We start from the raw sequence: 23,284 nt of genomic DNA on the forward strand, positions 1-23,284 counted from the left end.
CCCAGTCACTTCAGTCATTTAACTTTCCCAATTTTACCCCAAACTTTTCCTAGTTCCCTAGTTCCTAGTTCCCCATATTAAAAGGACTTTGAATCTGTCCAGTCAAACTGCACTGCTTAATAATGATTGAAGTAGATCAGAGATACAGTGTGTTTAAATAGAGTGAATCAGGTCTGTCTGAGCAGACATTCTATAAGCTCTGTCAACTGCATGATCCAGACAGACAGACGGGCAGACAGACAGACAGACAGACGGTGAGGGCGTCTACAGTAGGTCTACGTCTACAGTACTTCCTTGTCGGGTTCCCCACCCCGCCCGCCTTGTGAACAGTTGTTATCTGTTGCGTTCTCTCCGGTGCAGGCAGATGTTCGGCCTCCACTGTCAACTTGCCGAGACAGGTGGACCCTGTCATTAACAACAGGCTGTCCTTGTCTTCTGCCACCCTCTGGAAGTCCCCCAACAGAAGTAAGGATGACCGACCCGCGTCAATGTCCACAAGGCCTCTATATCAGCCCTCCTCCTCCCCACTCCCTTCTCCTCTCAGATCCTCCTTACTACCTGGTTTTTGTTTTTTGTTTTAACTGTTGTTGCTGGTGGCCTGCCTGCCTGTTGCCTGGTGACCGATCATTTCTTATCCCTACAACACTACATTACCCGTCTCACATATCCCCGGTGTGCATCATGGTTTTGTTGATTTGTTGTTGTTGATTGATTTACCTTCCTCTCTCTGCATTTTTGATCAGCCCAGACATGTACAGTGAGGGAAAAAAGTATTTGATCCCCTGCTGATTTTGTACATTTGCCCACTGACAAAGAAATGATCAGTCTATAATTTTAATGGTAGGTTTATTTGAACAGTGAGAGACAGAATAACAACAAAAAAATCCAAAAAAACGCATGTCAAAAATGTTATAAATTGATTTGCATTTTAATGAGGGAAATAAGTATTTGACACCCTCTCAATCAGAAAGATTTCTGGCTCCCAGGTGTCTTTTATACAGGTGACGAGCTGAGATTAGGAGCACACTCTTAAAGGGAGTGCTCCTAATCTCAGTTTGTTACCTGTATAAAAGACACCTGTCCACAGAAGCAATCAATCAATCAGATTCCAAACTCTCCACCATGGCCAAGACCAAAGAGCTCTCCAAGGATGTCAGGGACAAGATTGTAGACCTACACAAGGCTGGAATGGGCTACAAGACCATCGCCAAGCAGCTTGGTGAGAAGGTAACAACAGTTGGTGCGATTATTCGCAAATGGAAGAAACACAAAATAACTGTCAATCTCCCTCGGCCTGGGGCTCCATGCAAGATCTCACCTCGTGGAGTTGCAATGATCATGAGAACGGTGAGGAATCAGCCCAGAACGACACGGGAGGATCTTGTCAATGATCTCAATGCAGCTGGGACCATAGTCACCAAGAAAACAATTGGTAACACACTACGCTGTGAAGGACTGAAATCCTGCAGTGCCTGCAAGGTCCTCCTGCTCAAGAAAGCACAAATACATGCCCGTCTGAAGTTTGCCAATGAACATTGAATGATTCAGAGGAGAACTGGGTGAAAGTGTTGTGGTCAGATGAGACCAAAATGGAGCTCTTTGGCATCAACTCAACTCGCCGTGTTTGGAGGAGGAGGAATGCTGCCTATGACTCCAAGAACATCATCCCCACCGTCAAACATGGAGATGGAAACATTATGCTTTGGGGGTGTTTTTCTGCTAAGGGGACAGGACAACTTCACCGCATCAAAGGGATGATGGACGGGGCCATGTACCGTCAAATCTTGGGTGAGAACCTCCCTCCCTCAGCCAGGGCATTGAAAATGGGTCGTGGATGGGTATTCCAGCATGACAATGACCCAAAACACACGATCAAGGCAACAAAGGAGTGGCTCAAGAAGAAGCACATTAAGGTCCTGGAGTGGCCTAGCCAGTCTCCAGACCTTAATCCCATAGAAAATCTGTGGAGGGAGCTGAAGGTTCGAGTTGCCAAACGTCAGCCTCGAAACCTTAATGACTTGGAGAAGATCTGCAAAGAGGAGTGGGACAAAATCCCTCCTGAGATGTGTGCAAACCTGGTGGCCAACTACAAGAAATGTCTGACCTCTGTGATTGCCAACAAGGGTTTTGCCACCAAGTACTAAGTAATGTTTTGCAGAGGGGTCAAATACTTATTTCCCTCATTAAAATACAAATCAATTTATAACATTTTTGACATGCGTTTTTCTGGATTTTGTTGTTGTTATTCTGTCTCTCACTGTTCAAATAAACCTACCATTAAAATTATAGATGTACAAAATCAGCAGGGAATCAAATACTTTTTTCCCTCACTGTATATTATTCCATATTTTGTGATGATTTTTTTTATATTGGTGTATATAGGTTTCTGTCACTTCAGTCACGAGTCACGACACCCTCCTATTCCACACTCTTTGGTTGTCCTCCACTCTGCTGTTGGTGATAAGCTGTGTTGGTGCTGTGGAGGTGGTGTCGTGGTGGTATGGTATGGTGGTATGGTATGGTGGTGGTGGTGGTGGTGGTATGGGATGGTGGTGGTATGGGATGGTGGTGGTATGGTTCGGTGGTGGTGGTATATGGTGGTATGGTGGTGGTGGTATGGTGGGATGGTGGTGGTATATGGTGGTATGGGATGGTGGTATGGTGGTATGGTATGGTGGTGGTGGTGGTGGTGGTATGGTGGTATGGTGGTATGGGATGGTGGTGGTATGGTGGTATGGGATGGTGGTGGTGGTGGTGGTATGGGATGGTGGTGGTATGGTGGTATGGTGGTATGGTGGTGTGGTGGTGGTGGTGTGGTGGTATGGTGGTGTGGTGGTGGTGGTGGTGGTGGTGTGGTGGTGGTGGTGATGATGGGTATTGTAATGTGACTGTGGCTAATGTTTCTTCTAATGCTATGGATTCTCCATTTTGGCTTGGAAGAAGACTAGTGTAAATGTAAATGTCAGTAATGTAACTGGTCAGATAGTGTAATGTAATGTAAATGGTCAGATAGTTGTTGATGAACTCTTTATCTAATTATCACATGTAATAATATGTGGAGAGGAGATCTTAGATAAAGGAGATCTTAGAGGAGATCTTAGATAAAGGAGATCTTAGAGGAGATCTTAGATTGAGGAGATCTTAGGTAGAGAGGTCAAAGGGAACACTAAAATAACACATCCTAGATCTGAGAATGAATGAAATAATCTTATAAAAATATTTTTTTCTTTACATAGTTGAATGTGCTGACAACAAAATCACACAAAAATGATCAATGGAAATCAAATTTATCAACCCATGGAGGTCTGGATTTGGAGTCACCCTCAAAATTAAAGTGGAAAACCACACTACAGGCTGATCCAACTTTGATGTAATGTCCTTAAAACAAGTCAAAATTAGGCTCAGGAGTGTGTGTGTCCTCCACGTGCCTGTATGACCTCCCTACAACGCCTGGGCATGCTCCTGATGAGGTGGCGGATGGTCTCCTGAGGGATCTCCTCCCAGACCTGGACTAAAGCATCCGCCAACTCCTGGACAGTCTGTGGTGCAACGTGGCGTTGGTGGATGGAGCGAGACATGATGTCCCAGATGTGCTCAATTGGATTCAGGTCTGGGAACGGGCAGGCCAGTCCATAGCATCAATGCCTTCCTCTTGCAGGAACTGCTGACACACTCCAGCCACATGAGGTCTAGCATTGTCTTGCATTAGGAGGAACCCAGGGCCAACGCGCACCAGCATATGGTCTCACAAGGGGTCTGAGGATCTCATCTCGGTACCTAATGGCAGTCAGGCTACCTCTGGCGAGCACATGGAGGGCTGTGCGGCCCCCAAAGAAATGCCACCCCACACCATGACTGACCCACCGCCAAACCGGTCATGCTGGAGGATGTTGCAGGCAGCAGAACGTTCTCCACGGCGTCTCCAGACTCTGTCACGTCTGTCACATATGCTCAGTGTGAACCTGCTTTCATTTGTGAAGAGCACAGGGCGCCAGTGGCGAAATTTGCCAATCTTGGTGTTCTCTGGCAAATGCCAAACGTCCTGCACGGTGTTGGGCTGTAAGCACAACCCCCACTCTTTGTGGCCTGCTGGAGGTCATTTTGCAGGGCTCTGGCAGTGCTCCTCCTGCTCCTCCTTGCACAAAGGCGGAGGTAGCGGTCCTGCTGCTGGGTTGTTGCCCTCCACGGCCTCCTCCACGTCTCCTGATCTACTGGCCTGTCTCCTGGTAGCGCCTCCATGCTCTGGACACTACGCTGACAGACACAGCAAACCTTCTTGCCACAGCTCGTATTGATGTGCCATCCTGGATGAGCTGCACTACCTGAGCCACTTGTGTGGGTTGTAGACTCCGTCTCATGCTACCACTAGAGTGAAAGCAGCACCAGCATTCAAAAGTGACCAAAACATCAGCCAGGAAGCATAGGAACTGAGAAGTGGTCTGTGGTCACCACCTGCAAAACCAGTCCTTTATTGGGGGGTGTCTTGCTAATTGCCTATAATTTCCACCTGTTGTCTATTCCATTTGCACAACAGCATGTGAAATGTATTGTCAAATCAGTGTTGCTTCCTAAGTGGACAGTTTGATTTCACAGAAGTGTGATTGACTTGGAGTTACATTGTGTTGTTTAAGTGTTCCCTTTATTTTTTTTGAGCAGTGTATATTCCATTAGCTTGTCATCCATTCTTTTAGATGTTGTCATGTCACTCATAACATGCAGTCAGCTGTTATTGATCTCCAACCCCCACCATATTTAATATTCAGTCAAGTCAATACTAAATACTGTACACAGAATGTCCTCTCTCAGCAGACTGATCTTTTCCAGAATCTGCCATATGAAATCCAGTCGACTTTAGTTAGGAATGTTCTGGCTTCGGGCTGTAAGTAAGCCTATAATAGCCTGATGGTTTTTAGAGTCCCAGGATCCGTCTACCAGGTGATCAGTAGATCAGGCAGCAGCAGTAAATGTCCTGCCACATTGAAGGAGAAAATAGGCCACCTCACTGTTGCTTAGCAACAGGCCCAGGCCTAGTTGGGTTATCAACCATAAAACACTTTGTGAAAAGGATTTGTCCAAAAATACAGGGAAGGTGACCCCTGGTCCATTAACTAATATGAACCAGTGGATTATATGGGATTGTCAAAGCTTTTCATTGTTTTCCATTCACTGATCGGTGCCATCCTAAATGTGATTTACATGCATCTACAGAAATGAAGTGTCACGACTCACGCTTATCATCAGCTTGTTGGTGTTGCTGTTGTGATTGTGAACTTACTGTGCTTGGGTGAATGTGTGTGTGTGTGTGTGTGTGTGTGTGTGTGTGTGTGTCTGTACGCATTCAATGCTGTTATTACAGTATAATGCTTAAGAGGACAGCATTTAATTTGATTCCAGTCTCACTTCATTGCTGACAAAGTGTCAATGGGGCAACATTCTGTGTAACATGCCATCAGTTAGAGTCAATGGGGCAACATTCTGTGTGGCATGCCATCAGTTAGAGTCAATGGGGCAACATTATGTGTGGCATGCCATCAGTTAGAGTCAATGGGGCAACATTCTGTGTGGCATGCCATCAGTTAGAGTCAATGGGGCAACATTCTGTGTGGCATGCCATCAGTTAGAATCAATGGGGCAACATTCTGTGTGGCATGCCATCAGTTAGAGTCAATGGGGCAACATTATGTGTAACATGCCATCAGTTAGAGTCAATGGGGCAACGTTCTGTGTAACATGCCATTAGTTAGAGTCAATGGGGCAACATTATGTGTAACATGCCATCAGTTAGAGTCAATGGGGGCAACGTTCTGTGTAACATGCCATTAGTTAGAGTCAATGGGGCACCGTTCTGTGTAACATGCCATTAGTTAGAGTCAATGGGGCAACATTATGTGTAACATGCCATCAGTTAGAGTCAATGGGGCAACATTATGTGTAACATGCCATCAGTTAGAGTCAATGGGGCAACGTTCTGTGTAACATGCCATTAGTTAGAGTCAATGGGGCAACGTTCTGTGTAACATGCCATTAGTTAGAGTCAATGGGGCAACATTATGTGTAACATGCCATCAGTTAGAGTCAATGGGGCAACGTTCTGTGTAACATGCCATCAGTTAGAGTCAATGGGGCAACGTTCTGTGTAACATGCCATCAGTTAGAGTCAATGGGGCAACGTTCTGTGTAACATGCCATCAGTTAGAGTCAATGGGGCAACGTTCTGTGTAACATGCCATCAGTTAGAGTCAATGGGGCAACGTTCTGTGTAACATGCCATCAGTTAGAGTCAATGGGGCAACGTTCTGTGTAACATGCCATCAGTTAAAGCATACAGAGAGAGCTGGGTGATCCACACAAGAGGTGTGTCCAAAATAGCACCCTATTCCCTATACAGTATAGTGCACTACTTTTGACCAGAGCCCTATGGGGGCTGGTAAAAAGTAGTGCACTAAATAGGGATGATGGTGCCGTTCCGGATGCTTCTTAGCATAGCTGACTTGACCTAACAATCAGGGCCCACACGATGCAGCAGTTATACAGCAGTGGGGTCTCTCTAAACAGAATGCTGCTACTGTAGGCCTACACAGCTTTGTTCATCCCAGGGTCCCTTCACTGTGTACATTCTGTACATTTTGTAACATTCCGCTGTCAATCAAGTCCTTGATGGAGTTTAAACTTGTGATGACTATGTTAACATTCCATACGTACGATATTATCAATGGCCCATTGAAGATGCTGAAACTCTGTGGTCACACAGGCCTAATTGCCAGTTACTTAGAATGAAGTTTATGAGAGACTCAGGGAGGTCATACTCTTTAGCTCAGTTTGAGAGTTGAGAGGAACGGGAGGTACTGTAATACGAAACGCTGCATCGTCCCTATTTCAACTAATCTTCAAAAGGTTTGGGTCATTTCTCCACCAAATTCTCCTCCACACAGAAATCTCACACAGAGGGCTCTCACAACCAGACTAGTTCTATCACTGCAATGTAGCGCCTTTTGGCCCATATACTGTTTTGTAACTTTCTGAAATTGACGTCGTTTTAGGGATAAATGATTTCAGGGACTCCCGACGTTCAAAACACATTTGCTCTGACATTACATTTGTTCCAGTTATGATTGTTCTTGAGCGTTTGTCAGAATGGTTGCGTCCCAAATGTCACCCTATTCCCTACAGTAGCGCACTACATAGGGAATAGGGTGCCATTTGGGACATGGCCAATGTCTGTGTAGCTGTCCATTACAATGCATCAAACACATCCTCTTGTTGTAGAACTTCATATGGGGGCAGTCCTCATCTTATGACACTAATGAAACACTAAGGCTACATCCCAAATGGCACCCTATTCCCACAGAGTGAGCACTACTTTTAAACAGAGCCCTGTGGACCCTGGTCTAAAGTAGTACACTATGTAGGGAATAGGCTGCCATTTGGGACGCAGACAAACAAACAAACAAACATATGATTCTGAACTAAGTAGGCCTCCTGTAGCTCAGTTGGTTAGAGCAAGAGCGTCTGCTAAATGACTAAAAATGTAAAAATGTAAACTAATGGCATAAGAGTGAGCCTTACTCACAGTATCCCAGGAGTAGTGTAGGCTGTAATGCTGAAGATCTGATCTAACATGCCTCCGTCAGCATCGCTAGGTCCGGGTGGAGCTTAGGCCTACTAGACAGTCATGGCATTGTGGGTGGTGTGTTTTTGAATGACAAGTCATTTGGAAAGAAGTGTTTACATGTATTCTACATTTAAAGTGTTATTAGTCGTACGTACGGGAAATGCATGGTATCCACTGTCCAACCTAATGCTTCCTTCTCGACAAAGCAACAACATTAATACAATATAAGAATACGAACATAAAGTAAATGTCTCAGTAGAATAGAATAAACATTTTAGCATCAGTATAATACAGGAAAGCACCATTTATAGTCCAATATTTACTTGTGTTTTGGAGAAGGCAAGTGTTTTTATATTATTTCTCTATGGAGGAAATTTAGCAGTTGTATTGTTATGTGTGTGATCTGTGACGCTATGAGGTATGTGACATCTCAAGATTTCTCCACCTGTCTGTCATGTTTAATTGGAGTGGAGTCTGTCTCTATGTAGTAACAGTGGCCAGGGTGAGACAGGTGCAGTTATTTCGAGTGTGGTCAGACAGTGACCAGTTTGTGTTGGGGGATGAAAAGCTGTGCTGCAGTGTCGTCAGTGAGTGACTGGGGAACGGTGGGTAACCTGGTGGTGCAGTACTGCGGGGTCTGATTCTAGGGACTCTGCAGTGTGTGTGTGTTTGTGTGTGTGTGTGTGTGTGTGTGTGTGTTGAGTTGAGTGTAAGAGCACCCAGGTACTGACAGCGCCCTCTTGTGTCTGTCAGCCCGCAGTCTGCGCCTGAGCCCGTGGGAGAGCCGTATCGTGGAGCGGCTCATGACCCCCACCCTGTCCTTCCTGGCCCGTAGCCGCAGCGCCGTGACCCTGCTCAACACTAGCGACTCCCGGGACCCCCGTGAGTGACCTCTGACCCTTACAGGAACCTTTCTCCATTCTCTCCCTTATTTTCCAGGAAAGGGGAAATTACAGCATACACCACTAGTTACAGCATACACACACCAGACTACCACTAGTTACAGTATACACCAGACTACCACTAGTTACAGTATACACCAGACTACCACTAGTTACAGTATACACCAGACTACCACTAGTTACAGTATACACCAGACTACCATTAGTTACAGTATACACCAGACTACCACTAGTTACAGTACAGTATACACCAGACTACCACTAGTTACAGTATCTTTGTCTCTTGCCTTATTTCAGACATTGGAAGTAAATTCAGTCAGCCACGAACATAAGTAGTTACATCCTGCAGCCCCTAATATGACCTGTAAGGCTCACAGCTGGCCAGACGGCCACCCTGAATAACTGTATCTGCCACCGTTACATTCTCAGTCGGTGGCCTATCGTGATCACTGCTGTAATTATTAGGGGTCCTGACCTAACCTAGTCCCTCCTGCCTGTTTTCTTCATGTCTGTGATGTACTCAGACTCTCACCACTGCTCCCGTTCAGCCTCAGCCAGCCCCCTGGACGCCTGCTCCCACCACCACCCTCACCGGGACTCCTCCGAACGCTGGAGGGGAGGAGTGTCCGCCAGCACGCCCGATATCACACAGCGCCAACGCCGACGGAACTCAACGCTGGTCAGCGCACGTCCACACACACACATGTTCAAGCATAAATGTTAACACACACACTATAATTCCAGGTATTCTGCCATAATGTGGTTGGGGCTCCAGCGTGATGTCATTAACCCTAACTGTTCACCCTTATTGTTGGATGAGAAGAAGAAAGACAAGGAGAGGGAGAATGAAAAAGAGAAAGTTCTGAAGAAGACCAGATCCAGATCCAGGCCTGAGTCCAGGTATTGTTAGACACAGGACACAGAACACAGATTACAGATTACAGATTACAGAACACAGATTACAGGACACAGGACACCGATTACAGATTGCAGGACACAGAATACAGGACACAGGACACAGATTACGGGACACAGGACACAGATTACAGAACACAGATTACAGATTACAGGACACAGATTACAGAACACAGGACACAGATTACAGAACACAGGACACAGAACACAGGACAAAGATTACAGAACACAGGACACAGATTACAGAACACAGAACACAGGACACAGGTTACAGAACACAGGACACATATGACAGATTACAGAACACAGATTACAGGACACAGATTACAGATTACAGAACACAGGACACATATTACAGAACACATATTGCAGATGACAGATTACAGGACACAGAACACAGATTACAGATTACAGGACACAGATTACAGGACACAGAGGACAGATTACAGATTACAGATTACAGAACACAGATTACAGGACACAGATGACAGAACACAGATTACAGAACACAGGACACAGAATACAGAACACATAACACAGATTACAGATTACAGGACACAGATTACAGAACACAGATTACAGAACACAGATTACAGAACACAGAACACAGGACACATATTACAGAACACAGAACACAGGACACAGATTACAGAACACAGGACACAGATTACAGAACACATGACACAGATTACAGAACACAGGACACAGAACACAGGACACAGGTTACAGAACACAGGACACAGGTTACAGAACACAGGACACATATGACAGATTACAGAACACAGATTACAGGACACAGATTACAGATTACAGAACACAGGACACATATTACAGAACACAGATTACAGGACACAGAACACAGATTACAGATTACAGGACACAGATTACAGGACACAGAGGACAGATTACAGATTACAGAACACAGATTACAGGACACAGATGACAGAACACAGATTACAGAACACAGGACACAGATTACAGAACACATAACACAGATTACAGATTACAGGACACAGATTACAGAACACAGATTACAGAACACAGAACACAGATTACAGAACACAGAACACAGGACACATATTACAGAACACAGGACACAGATTACAGAACACATGACACAGATGACAGATTACAGAACACGGATTACAGGACACAGATTACAGAACACAGGACACAGATTACAGGACACAAATGACAGATTACAGATTACAGTACACATATTACAGAAAACAGAATACAGATTACAGGACACAGATTACAGATTACAGATTACAGAACACAGATTACAGGACACAGATTACAGAACACAGAACACATATTACAGAACACAGGACACAGATTACAGAACACAGATTACAGAACACAGGACACAGATTACAGAACACAGGACACAGATTACAGAACACATGACACAGATTACAGAACACGGGACACAGGACACAGAACACAGGACACAGATTACAGAACACAGGACACAGATGACAGATTACAGAACACAGATTGCAGGACACAGAACACAGATTACAGAACACATATTACAGATTACAGGACACAGAACACGGATTACATATTACAGGACACAGATTACAGGACACCGGACACAGATTACAGATTACAGGACACAGATTACAGAACACAGATTACAGGACACAGAACACAGATTACAGAACACAGGACACAGATTACAGAACACAGGACACAGATTACAGAACACAGGACACAGATTACAGAACACAGGACACAGTACACAGAACACAGGACACAGAACACAGAGCACAGATTACAGGACACAGAACACAACACAGGACACAGATTACAGAACACAAGACACAGATTTCAGGACACAGAACACAACACAGGACAAAGATTACAGAAGACAGAACACAGTGCACAGATTACAGGACACAGAACACAGATTACAGAACACAGATTACAGAACACAGATTACAGAAAACAGATTACAGAACACAACACAGGACACAGATTACAGGACTCGGAACACAGATTACAGAACACAGATTACAGAACACTGATTACAGATTAAAAAACACAGATTACAGAACACAGATTACAGAACACAGTTTACAAAATACAGATTACAGAACACAGGACACAGATTACAGAACACAGAATACAGATTACAGAACACAAATTATAGAACACAGATTACAGAACACAGAACACATATTACAGAATACAGAACACAGATTACAGAATACAGATTACAGATTACAGAACACAGAACACAGATTACAGAACACAGAACACAGGATGGAATAGATCCCAGAATATGTCTTGTGCCAAACAATAGAACTACTCTAAACTGTCCAATACTACAGGTCTCTTCCCAATAAAGGAAACACTTGAGTAAATTAGGGATATAAAATATATTGAAAGCAGGTGCTTCCACACAGGTGGGGTTCCTGAGCAATTCCTAAGCAATTAACATCCCATCATGCTTAGGGTCATGTATAAAAACGCTGGGCAGGCCATTCTTTTTGCCATTATTTTGGGTACAATGGCTATGCCCCCATAGGATGACAATGCCCCCATCCACAGGGCACGAATGGTCATTGAATGGTTTGATGAGCATGAAAACTATGTATGCCATAGCTGTCTCAGTCACCAGATCTCAACCCAATTGAACATTTATGGAAGATTCTTGAGCAGCGCTTGAGACAGCGATTTCCACCACCATCAACAAAACACCAGATAATGAAATTTCTCGTGGAAGACTGGTGTCACATCCCTCCAATAGAGTTCCAGACACTTGTAGAATCTATTCCAAGGTGCATTGAAGCTGTTCTGGAAGCTCGTGGTGACCCAACGCTCTATTGACACTTTTTATGTTGGTGTTTCCTTTATTTTGGAAGTTACCTCTACATGTCCCTATAGTAGTATAACACTGTCTTCTTTACACTGTAATCCTATTTTCTGACTAAAAAAGCTATTGATCTATATGGTTTGTATGTCAAACTGTTTAGTTTTTCCCTCAGCTAAATTATCTCTCTGTAATCACACATCAAGACAGCCATGTTGTCTTTGATCCTCATGTATTAGATGCTGGTAGAGTGTGTTAGTGGAGAGGGATCTGTATTGGGTTAGCTTAGCGGAGGGAGGGAGGTTCAGCCCCGGGCCAGGTTAAATGGCCTGCCTCACTGACAGATGGTCCAGACTCAGTACATTAACTGGGCCCAAAGAGCCGCTGGACACCATTCAAACTGTTCAGACTGGTCTGCTGAGGGGTCTATCTGCCAAGACCAGGGGTAGAGGGGAAGCAACAGCACTCAGACAGAATGGGGTTTCCCTGAGGGATGCTGCTCAGCGCTGGGAAACAGAGTCGCAAATGGCACCCTATTGCCTATAGCTTTTATTTTATTTTTTATTTAACCTTTATTTAACTAGGCAAGTCAGTTAAGAACAAGACCTGCATCCTGTCTAAAATAAAAAGGACCTGCATCCTGTCTAAAATACAAAGGACATGCACCTGTCTAAAATACAAAGGACCTGCATCCTGTCTAAAATACAAAGGTCCTGTATCCTGTCTAAAATACAAAGGACATGCATCCTGTCTAAAATACAAAGGACCTGCATCCTGTCTAAAATACAAAGGACCTGCATCCTGTCTAAAATACAAAGGACCTGCATCCTGTCTAAAAAACTAGAGATACTACGATTTCAACTTCTGTTTCTATTTAATCCCTACTCCCTCCCTCCTCCTTCCATCCTCCTTCCCTCCTACTTCCCTCTTCATGCCCTCCTTCCTCCTTCCCTTCTTCCTTCCTCCTTCCCTCTCTTCCCTCCTCCTTCCCTCCTCCTTCCCTCTTCATGCCCTCCTCCTTCCCTCCTCCTTCCCTCTCTTCCCTCTCTTCCCTCCTCCTTCCCTCTCTTCCCTCTCTTCCCTCCTCCTTCCCTCCTCCTTCCCTTCTCCCCTCCTCCTTCCATCCTCCTTCCCTCCTCCTTCCCGTCTCCTTCCCTCTCTTCCCTCCTCCTTCCCTCTTCATGTCCTCCTTCTTCCCTCCTCCTTCCCTCTCTTCCCTCCTCCTTCCCTCCTCCTTCCCTCTTCATGCCCTCCTCGTTCCCTTCTCCTTTCCATCTCCTTCCCTCTCTTCCCTCCTCCATCCCTCCTCCTTCCCTCTTCATACCCTCCTCCTTCCCTCCTCCTTCCCTCTCTTCCCTCTCTTCCCTCCTCCTTCCCTCCTCCTTCCCTCTCTTCCCTCTCTTCCCTCCTCCTTCCCTCCTCCTTCCCTCTCTTCCCTCTCTTCCCTCCTCCTTCCCTCCTCCTTCCCTCCTCCTTCCCTCCTCCTTCCCTCCTCCTTCCCTCCCCCTTCCCTTCACCTTCCCTCCTCCTTCCCTCTCTTCCCTCCTCCTTCCCTCTCTTTCCTCCTCTTTCCCTCCTCTTTCCCTCTCTTCCCCACTTATCTCTTTTCATCTCTTTTCCTGCAGCAGTACCCCAAAACCCCAAAACAGACCTCCGTCGCCTGCGGCCCCCAAAAGCAGACCGTTGTCCCCCTGCCCTCCAATGGCTCCCAAGACCCCCTCCACAGGCAAGAAGACCCCCGCAGGCACCAAGACTCGCCCCAAAAGAGCCCAGACCCCTGCCAGGGTACAGCCTCAGCCGGTCGCCGTGGAAACTAACAGCGAGCCCCATCAGCCAGACACTCCTGAGGAGACAAAGAGTAAGTTTATTCGCCGTGGTTACCGTATCCATGCTCCAGGATGCCTTTTGCCTACAGACGTGTTACAGAGTCTTCTGCCATTCAGAGACTAGATACTTAGAGATATCTATCCATCATCTGTTTGTTTCTCTGGAGGTTCATGTATGTTTTATTGTCAAGATCTACTCTACCCTAACGGCCATACATTATTACTGTGGTCCCACTGTCCAAGATCAGGTCTCATGTTGTTTCTCTTCAGCTGTTACTTCTTGCCCTCTCTTCTTTGAGAAAACACACATTGTATTAACTTCATGAAGTTTGCTTCAGATGAGCCTTGAAGTATATTCCAGGGTTATGGTTCATCATGTGGCTTCAGATCTGAAACAGAGGCCTCTCCTGTCCCTCTTGGTCTTACAGGCTCCAGTAAAGTTCCTGCTATAACGGTGTCTTCGGCGCCGGTGACACACCACTCTCTTAGTGCACCAGTGGCTGCCTCTACCCCTACATCCACCCTAGAGCCGACTGCCTCTGCTGCCTCAACTCCCTCAACTGCCCCAACTACCCCATCTGTCCCGGCTGCCTCCGCTGCCTCATCTGCCCCGGCTGCCCCATCTACTCCTGCCACTCCGGCTTCCAGGCCCTCAGCCGGCACCAACGACCCAGAGGAAGCAGCTCGAGTCCTGGCTGAGAAACGCAGACAGGCCCGGGAGCAACGGGAGAGAGAGGAGCAGGAGCGCCTGGAGCAGGAGCAGAGGATACGGTCAGTCAGACCCTGGCTGGAATTGATTAGACATGTTATCCAGTTGAGGGCACTATGGTGTTGAATGCTGAGCTGTAGTCAATGAATAGCATTCTCACGTAGGTGTTCCTCTTGTCCAGGTGGGAAAGGGCAGTGTGGAGTGCAATAGAGATTGCATCATCTGTGGATCTGTTGGGGCGGTATGCAAATTGGAGTGGGTCTAGGGTTTCTGGGATAATGGTGTTGATGTGAGCCATGACCAGCCTTTCAAAGCACTTCATGGCTACAGACGTCAGTGCTACGGGTCGGTAGTCATTTAGGCAGGTTATTTTAGTGTCCTTGGGCATGGGGACTATGGTGGTCTGCTTGAAACATGTTGGTATTACAGACTCAGTCAGGGACATGTTGAAAATGTCAGTGAAGACACTTGCCAGTTGGTCAGCACATGCTCGGAGTACACGTCCTGGTAATCCGTCTGGCCCTGCGGCCTTGTGACTGTTGACCTGCTTAAAAGTCTTACTCACATCGGCTACGGAGAGCATGATCACATAGTCATCCGGAATAGCTGGTGCTCTCATGCATGCTTCAGTGTTGCTTGCCTCGAAGCGAGCATAGAAGGGTTTAGCTCGTCTGGTAGGCTTGTGTCACTGGGAAGCTCGCGGCTGTGCTTCCCTTTGTAGTCTGTAATAGTTTTCAAGCCCTCCCACATCCGACGAGCGTCAGAGCCGGTGTAGTACGATTCAATTTTAGTCCTGTATTGACTCTTTGCCTGTTTGATGGTTCGTCGGAGGGCATAGCGGGATTTCTTATAAGCGCCCGGGTTAGAGTCCCGCTCCTTGAAAGTGGCAGCTCTACCCTTTAGCTCAGTGCGGATGTTTCCTGTAATCCATGGCTTCTGGTTGGGGTACGTACGGTCACTGTGGGGACGACATCATCGATGCACTTATTGATGAAGCCAGTGACTGATGTGGTGTACTCCTCAATGCTATCTGAAGAATCCCGGAACATGTTCCAGTCTGTGCTAGCAAAACAGTCCTGTAGCTTAGCATCTGCGTCATCTGACCACTTTTTTATTAACCGAGTCACTGGTGCTTCCTGCTTTAGTTTTTGCTTATAAGCAGGAATCAGGAGGATAGAGTTATGGTCAGATTTTCCAAATGGAGGGCGAGGGAGAGCTTTGTATGCGTCTCTGTGTGTGGAGTAAAGGTGGTCTAGAGTTTTTTTTCCTCTGGTTGCACATTTAACATGCTGGTAGAAATGAGGTAGAACGGATTTAAGTTTCCCTGCATTAAAGTCCCCAGCCACTAGGAGCGCTGCCTCTGGATGAGCGTTTTCCTGTTGACTCATGGCCTTATACAGCTCATTCAGTGCAATCTTAATGCCAGCATTGGTTTGTGGCGGTAAATAGACAGCTATGAAAAATATAGATGAAAACTCTCTTGGTAAATCGTGGTCCTCTGTAGCTCAGCTGGTAGAGCACGGCGCTTGTAACGCCAAGGTAGTGGGTTCGATCCCCGGGACCACCCACACACAAAAAAAAAATTATGTATGCACGCATGACTGTAAGTCGCTTTGGATAAAAGCATCTGCTAAATGGTGTATTATTATTATAAATAGTGTGGTCTACAGCTTATCATAAGATACTCTACCTCAGGTGAGCAAAACCTTGAGACTTCCTTAGTATTTGATTTTGTGCACCAGCTGTTGTTTACAAATATACACAGACCGCCACCCCTTGTCTTACCGGAGCCAGCCGTTCTATCCTGCCGATGTAGCGTATAGTCCGCTAGCTGTATGTTGTCCATGTCGTCGTTCAGCCACGACTCGGTGAAATATAAGATATTACAGTTTTTAATGTCCCGTTGGTAGGATAACCCTAATCTTAGGTCATCCAATTTATTTTCCAATGATTGAAAATTGGCTAATAGGATTGATGGGAGCGGCAGTTTACTCGCTCGCCGTCGGATCCTTACAAGGCACCCCGACCTACGTCCACGATATCTCCGTCTCTTCCTCATGCGAATGACGGGGATTTGGGCCTTGTCGGGTGTCTGTAGGATATCCTTCGCGGCCGCCTCGTTGAAGAAAAATTATTCGTCCAATACGAGGTGAGTAATCGCTGTCCTGATATCCAGAAGCTCTTTTTGGTTATAAGAGACGATGGCAGAAACATTATGTACAAAATAAATTACAAATAACGCGGAAAAACACACATAATAGTACAATTGGTTAGAGGGCTGTAAAACGGCAGCCATCTTCTCCGGCGCCATTCTTACGAATAGATTGGATTGTTGTGTATGTCTGTCTGTCTATAGCAAGGGTTCTTCAACTTTTTCAGCTCAAGGCCCAAATGAGAAATTGACCGTCCTCCCGTGACCCAAATCGTTCTCCAACGACCCAAATTAAAAATAAATAGTGTGTGATTTATAGATGTATTCTCATAACTCGCGACCCACCTTTCACCTTTCACATGACCAGGGCCCGATTTGTGTCCCGACCCATAGTTTATGAAACCCTGGTCTATAGACATAAATGGTTTACTGTTCGCCTAATGTCCAAGACAAGTGTGTACCGTACAGATGTGTCATGTTGTGTGTTGATTTGAAAATGCTGTCCAGTGTGAGCATATATGAGCATATGCGGACCTGACTGAGCATGCTCCCTGTGCAGGATTGCTCGTGAGGAGGGCATGGCTCGGGAGGCGGAGGAGAGGAGGCGCAGGGAGGAGGAGGCACGCCTCATGGCAAAGGAGCAGCTTCTGAGAGACGAGGCCCAGCACCTGGAGGAGGAGAAGGAGGCACAGGAGAAAGCCAAGGCGGAACAGGAGGAGACCCAACGCCTGCAGAAACAGGTGGGAGAGAGACAGTGGGTAATGACAACAGCGTAGAAGAAGACGTATGGCTCAGGTTGACCTAGCTTAGGTCAAGGTAACGTTATGAGAGGGAATGTTCGCTGTTTGAGGGAACAGGCATATGTGCTGTAAGGCCTACAATCAGCATGTCATTGCCACCATGCCTTCTCCAGGCAGACGCCCAGCATTTATTGGAGCTGAGAGAGCCGTTGTAACTGTGGGATAGTGACAGCTCTGTCCTCCCCCTGTCCCCGTCTCTGCTCCGCACTGCAGTGGGCTAACAGGGGATAGGGAATGACAGTGTGCCCACTACCCCTGCCTGTCGCATTCAGACATGCTTGAATCCGATCTCCCCAGATGGAAGCCCAGTGCAATTTGCCGTTTGTTCGACACTGCCAGCAGCCATCTTCCTTGCAGTGTGTGTCAAGATAGTGAGGCATCATATTCATACAATATTTTCAGCTATCTCATGAACCATGACAAAGCAAGTTTTATCTTCCAGGCAACTTTGAACATTAAAATGTCATTGCAAACATCTGTAGTTACTCAACTGTATACCACATGTGTTTTGCACTGTTTATGAAGCATAGCAACCTTTAGCTACTTGCTGCCTGTGGTTACAGTGAGGGGAAAAAAGTATTTGATCGCCTGCTGATTTTGTACGTTTGCCCACTGACAAAGACATGATCAGTCTATAATTTTAATGGTAGGTTTATTTGAACAGTGAGAGACAGAATAACAACAAAAAAATCCAGAAAAACGCATGTCAAAGATGTTATAAATTGATTTGCATTTTAATGAGGGAAATAAGTATTTGACCCCCTCTCAATCAGAAAGATTTCTGGCTCCCAGGTGTATTTTATACAGGTAACAAGCTGAGATTAGGAGCACACTCTTAAAGGGAGTGCTCCTAATCTCAGTTTGTTACCTGTATAAAAGACACCTGTCCACAGAAGCAATCAATCAATCAGATTCCAAACTCTCCACCATGGCCAAGACCAAAGAGCTCTCCAAGGATGTCAGGGACAAGATTGTAGACCTACACAAGGCTGGAATGGGCTACAAGACCATCGCCAAGCAGCTTGGTGAGAAGGTGACAACAGTTACAGATTATTCGCAAATGGAAGAAACACAAAATAATCGTCAATCTCCCTCGGCCTGGGGCTCCATGCAAGATCTCACCTCGTGGAGTTGCAATGATCATGAGAACGGTGAGGAATCAGCCCAGAACTACACGGGAGGATCTTGTCAATGATCTCAAGGCAGCTGACCATAGTCACCAAGAAAACAATTGGTAACACACTACGCCGTGATGGACTGAAATCCTGCAGCGCCCGCAAGGTCCCCCTACTCAAGAAAGCACATATACAGGGCCGTCTGAAGTTTGCCAATGAACATCTGAATGATTAAGAGGAGAACTGGGTGAAAGTGTTGTGGTCAGATGAGACCAAAATGGAGCTCTTTGGCATCAACTCAACTCGCCGTGTTTGGAGGAGGAGGAATGCTGCCTATGACCCCAAGAACACCATCCCCACCGTCAAACATGGAGGTGGAAACATTATGCTTTGGGGGTTGTTTTTCTGCTAAGGGGACAGGACAACTTCACCGCATCAAAGGGACGATGGACGGGGCCATGTACCGTCAAATCTTAGGTGAGAACCTCCTTCCCTCAGCCAGGGCATTGAAAATGGGTCGTGGAGGGGTATTCCAGCATGACAATGATCCAAAACACACGGCCAAGGCAACAAAGGAGTGGCTCAAGAAGAAGCACATTAAGGTCCTGGAGTGGCCTAGCCAGTCCTAAATCCCATACAAAATCTGTGGAGGGAGCTGAAGGTTCGAGTTGCCAAACGTCAGCCTCAAAACCTTAATGACTTGGAGAAGATCTGCAAAGAGGTGTGGGACAAAATCCCTCCTGAGATGTGTGTAAACCTGGTGGCCAACTACAAGATATGTCTGTGATTGCCAACAATGGTTTTGCCACCAAGTACTAAATCATGTTTTGCAGAGGGGTCAAATACTTATTTCCCTCATTAAAATGCAAATCAATTTATAAAATTTCTGACATGCGTTTTTCTGGATTTTTTTGTTGTTATTCTGTCTCTCACTGTTCAAATAAACCTACCATTAAAATTATAGACTGATCATGTCTTTGTCAGTGGGCAAACATACAAAATCAGCAGGGGATCAAATACTTTTTTCCCTCACTGTATAGCCCAGTGGTTTGTTTGGAACTGATGTGATCATAGCTTTGTTTTCACCCCTCCATGCATCACCTGTTTATTACTGATGACTCAAAAGACCCAGTGAGCTGTGAAATGGGATTATTACAGGGACATATCAAGCCCTGCCCAACAGCCTACTACAGTCTAGACTGGGAATATGCTGCCACCTAGTGGTTAGAAAAGGGGACTGACTCATTAATCTACTCTTGTATATATTTGCTAATAATTATTTTTACATTCTATCATTTGATATTATATGAAATTAGGGTTTCATCTAGACTGACACGATTCCCTTGTTGAGTAATTTTCCTGTTGTCTTAATAGCATGATAGCATCCTATGAACATAAATGGGCTTTCCATAGTATTGATGACAGTATTGATGACAGTATTGATGTCAGTATTGATGATAGTATTGATGATAGTATTGATGATGTTGTTTTGTCCTGTCTGTGTCAGAGGGAAGAGGCCGAGGTCAAAGCTCGTGAGGAGGCAGAGCGTCAGCGCCTGGAGAGAGAGAATCACTTCCAAAAGGAGGAACAGGCACGCCTGGAGAGAAAGAAGGTGGAGAGGGGAGGAGGGATGGACGCAGGAGGGAGGAGGGAGGGAGGAAGGAAGGAAGGAAGGAACGAAGGATGGATGGATGGATGGATGGAAGGAAGGAAGGAAGGAAGGAAGGAAGGAAGGAAGGGAGGGAGGGAGGGAGGGAGGAGGGAGGGAGGGAAGGGAAGGAAGGAAGGAAGGAAGGAAGGAAGGAAGGAAGGAAGGAAGGAAGGAAGGAAGGAAGGAAGGAAGGAAGGAAGGAAGGAAGGAAGGAAGGGGAGGGAGGGAGGGAGGGAGGGAGGGAGGGAGGGAGGGAGGGAGGAGGGAGGAAGGATGGAGGGAGTGAGGAAGGATGGAGGGAGGAGGGATGGAGGGAGGAGGGATGGAGGGAGGATGGAGGAAGGAAGGAAGGAAGGAAGGAAGGAAGGAAGGAAGGAATGAGGGAGGGAGGGAGGAAGGAAGGAAGGAGGAAGGATGGATGGAGGGAGGAAGGAAGGAAGGAAGGAAGGAAGGAAGGAAGGAAGGAAGGAAGGAAGGAAGGAAGGAAGGAAGGAAGGAAGGAAGGAAGGAAGGAAGGAAGGATGGAGGACGGAGGGAGGGAGGGAGGAATGGGAGGGAGGGAGGGAGAATGAAGGAAGGAAGGAAGGAAGGAAGGAAGGAAGGAAGGAAGGAAGGAAGGAAGGAAGGAAGGAGGAAGGATGGATGGAGGGAGGAGGTAAGGAGGATGGAGGGAGGGAGGGAGGATGAAGGAAGGAAGGAAGGAAGGAAGGAAGGAAGGAAGGAAGGAAGGAAGGAAGGAAGGAAGGAAGGAAGGAAGGAAGGAAGGAAGGATGGAGGGAGGGAGGAAGGATGGAGGGAGGAAGGATGGAGGGAGGAAGGGAGGAGGGATGGAGGGAGGAAGGGAGGAAGGAAGGAAGGAAGGAAGGAAGGAAGGAAGGAAGGAAGGATGGATGGATGGATGGATGGATGGAGGAAGAAATTATGGAGGGAGGGAGGGAGGGAGGGAAGAATGATGGAGGGAGGAAGGATGGAGGGAGGAGGGATGTATGGAGGAGGGGGACTCAGATTTAAAAGTCTAACTTGTCTTTACTTTCTACATTTTTTATATATAAATGTAGAACCAGGAGTTTTTCATCACATTGTATCCTGACTAGGAAAAACTCCCAGCCTTACATAAAATATGTTAAAGATACAGTGCATTAGTTGTAAATAATAAAATCAAGCACCTGACAACTTTTGCCTCTGCTGTTGAACTCCACAGCGCCTTGAGGAAATCATGAAGAGAACTCGCAAGAGTAGTGATGCTGGAGAAAAGGTGATTCATGTAAGACCTATGCTTCATATTAAAAACCCTTCTAGACCCTTTGATCAGATGAAAGATTATAACTTTCTAATTATTTAATTGACTGAATTCATATAGTGTCTGTCCAGATGTTCATAGCACTCCTTGATAATAGCACCTCATCCACCACCAATGTGTGCCAACCTTGTGCGATACACAGCAACCATTTGTGCCAATTTGTCCCATTTTATGTTCTTCTAGCCTTCACTGCCGAAGGAGTCCAATTCCCCAGCACAGGTCAATGGCAAGGATACTATGAAGAATGGGAAAGGTAAGTTCCATGCAGTGTCATTCTGCTGTCTCCTTCAACCTGTGATTTGATTTGATAAAAAGGTATTTGGGTAAAAAATAATACAACATCCCAGCTAACAACAAACGTTCCCACAACTTTAGAGAACGTTCCCTTAAGAGTCTCATTAGGCTATCAACTAACGTTTTCATAGTAATGTTCTCGTGATGTGCAAGGAATGTTTCCAAGAGACCATCCCCTTAATGTCAAATAGAACATACCCAGAACATGTTTACCATGTTCTCAGAATTTAAGATATGTTCTAGACACGTTTCATGGGAACGTTGCATTAACATTCATGTGTCCAGTTTTCTGAGGATTAGGAGAATATTCCATCAACGTCCCACTAAACATACACAGAACATGGTTGCCATGTTCTCAGAATATAAGATATTAATGTTCTAGATAAGTTTCATGAGAACTTTGCAGGAACATTTCTGTGTATCAGTTGTCACCTGATGATCCCAAAGAAACGTTGTAAAAAAAAAAAAGAATGTTTCATTACACATCTTGCCTTGTTACTGTTGCTGAGCCAATCAAGGCCCTGATTGGTGAACCAGTGATCTGTTCATAGCTCTTTGTCTGTTGGTAAGGTTAGGGATAGTCACACACACAGTGCTTTTAACATAGTGTTTTCAATTTATGTAGTTGACACACGTGATTACATTGTGTATGTTCATTTATACTGTAATTATTATTCAACGTGTCCTCACCTGGGATTTGAGCTCACAACCTCTTGATTCACGGTACTCCGATTTTCCTTCTACGCCACCATGTCCGTCCGTGTCAGGTATCGGTTCATCTGACTATTCTCATCATTGATTTGATTTAGGCCTACTTATTTCAGCAATTTAAGTGCTTTCATTATAGTTGTCTAATGTTGGTGGGGCATGTTCTCGGCTCAGGTCCTCTGTAGCTCAGCTGGTAGAGCACGGCGCTTGTAACGCCGAGGTAGTGGGTTCGATCCCCGGGACCACCGATACACAAAAATGTATGACTGTAAGTTGCTTTGGATAAAAGCGTCTGCTAAACGGCATACTATGTTAACCTGTTTTAATGATCCTCCTGAATCACTATGATCAATAAACGTTTTTCTTGACTGTACTTTTAACAGAGCTGAGATTTACTTCAAAGTCCGTTCACCCTATTGCTTACGACCTTACACCTAGAGGTTGAGAGTTCCAATTCCCAGTTGAGGACATGTTGAATA

At 45.8% G+C, this 23,284-nt stretch overlaps 1 protein-coding gene across 7 annotated transcripts in view; it reads left to right on the forward strand.

The window, feature by feature from the left end:
- LOC121586787 (MAP7 domain-containing protein 1) overlaps nucleotides 1-23,284 on the forward strand; it is a 79,602-nt gene that overhangs the window by 52,243 nt on the left and 4,075 nt on the right. For 4 of the 7 annotated variants that reach the window (XM_041903774.1, XM_041903776.1, XM_041903778.1 and 1 more), the window contains 10 exons: nucleotides 361-465; nucleotides 8,366-8,494; nucleotides 9,039-9,193; nucleotides 9,338-9,414; nucleotides 13,876-14,108; nucleotides 14,505-14,847; nucleotides 17,497-17,677; nucleotides 20,360-20,464; nucleotides 21,705-21,767; nucleotides 21,987-22,056. In XM_041903774.1, coding sequence (XP_041759708.1) covers nucleotides 361-465; nucleotides 8,366-8,494; nucleotides 9,039-9,193; nucleotides 9,338-9,414; nucleotides 13,876-14,108; nucleotides 14,505-14,847; nucleotides 17,497-17,677; nucleotides 20,360-20,464; nucleotides 21,705-21,767; nucleotides 21,987-22,056 — 1,461 coding nt within the window. The remainder of the gene's footprint in view (nucleotides 1-360; nucleotides 466-8,365; nucleotides 8,495-9,038; nucleotides 9,194-9,337; nucleotides 9,415-13,875; nucleotides 14,109-14,504; nucleotides 14,848-17,496; nucleotides 17,678-20,359; nucleotides 20,465-21,704; nucleotides 21,768-21,986; nucleotides 22,057-23,284) is intronic. The other 3 variants (XM_041903779.1, XM_041903780.1, XM_041903775.1) reach the window with 2 other exon arrangements.

The sequence above is a fragment of the Coregonus clupeaformis genome, chromosome 17 (assembly GCF_020615455.1).
Source record: "Coregonus clupeaformis isolate EN_2021a chromosome 17, ASM2061545v1, whole genome shotgun sequence".
Lineage (NCBI taxonomy): Eukaryota > Metazoa > Chordata > Actinopteri > Salmoniformes > Salmonidae > Coregonus > Coregonus clupeaformis.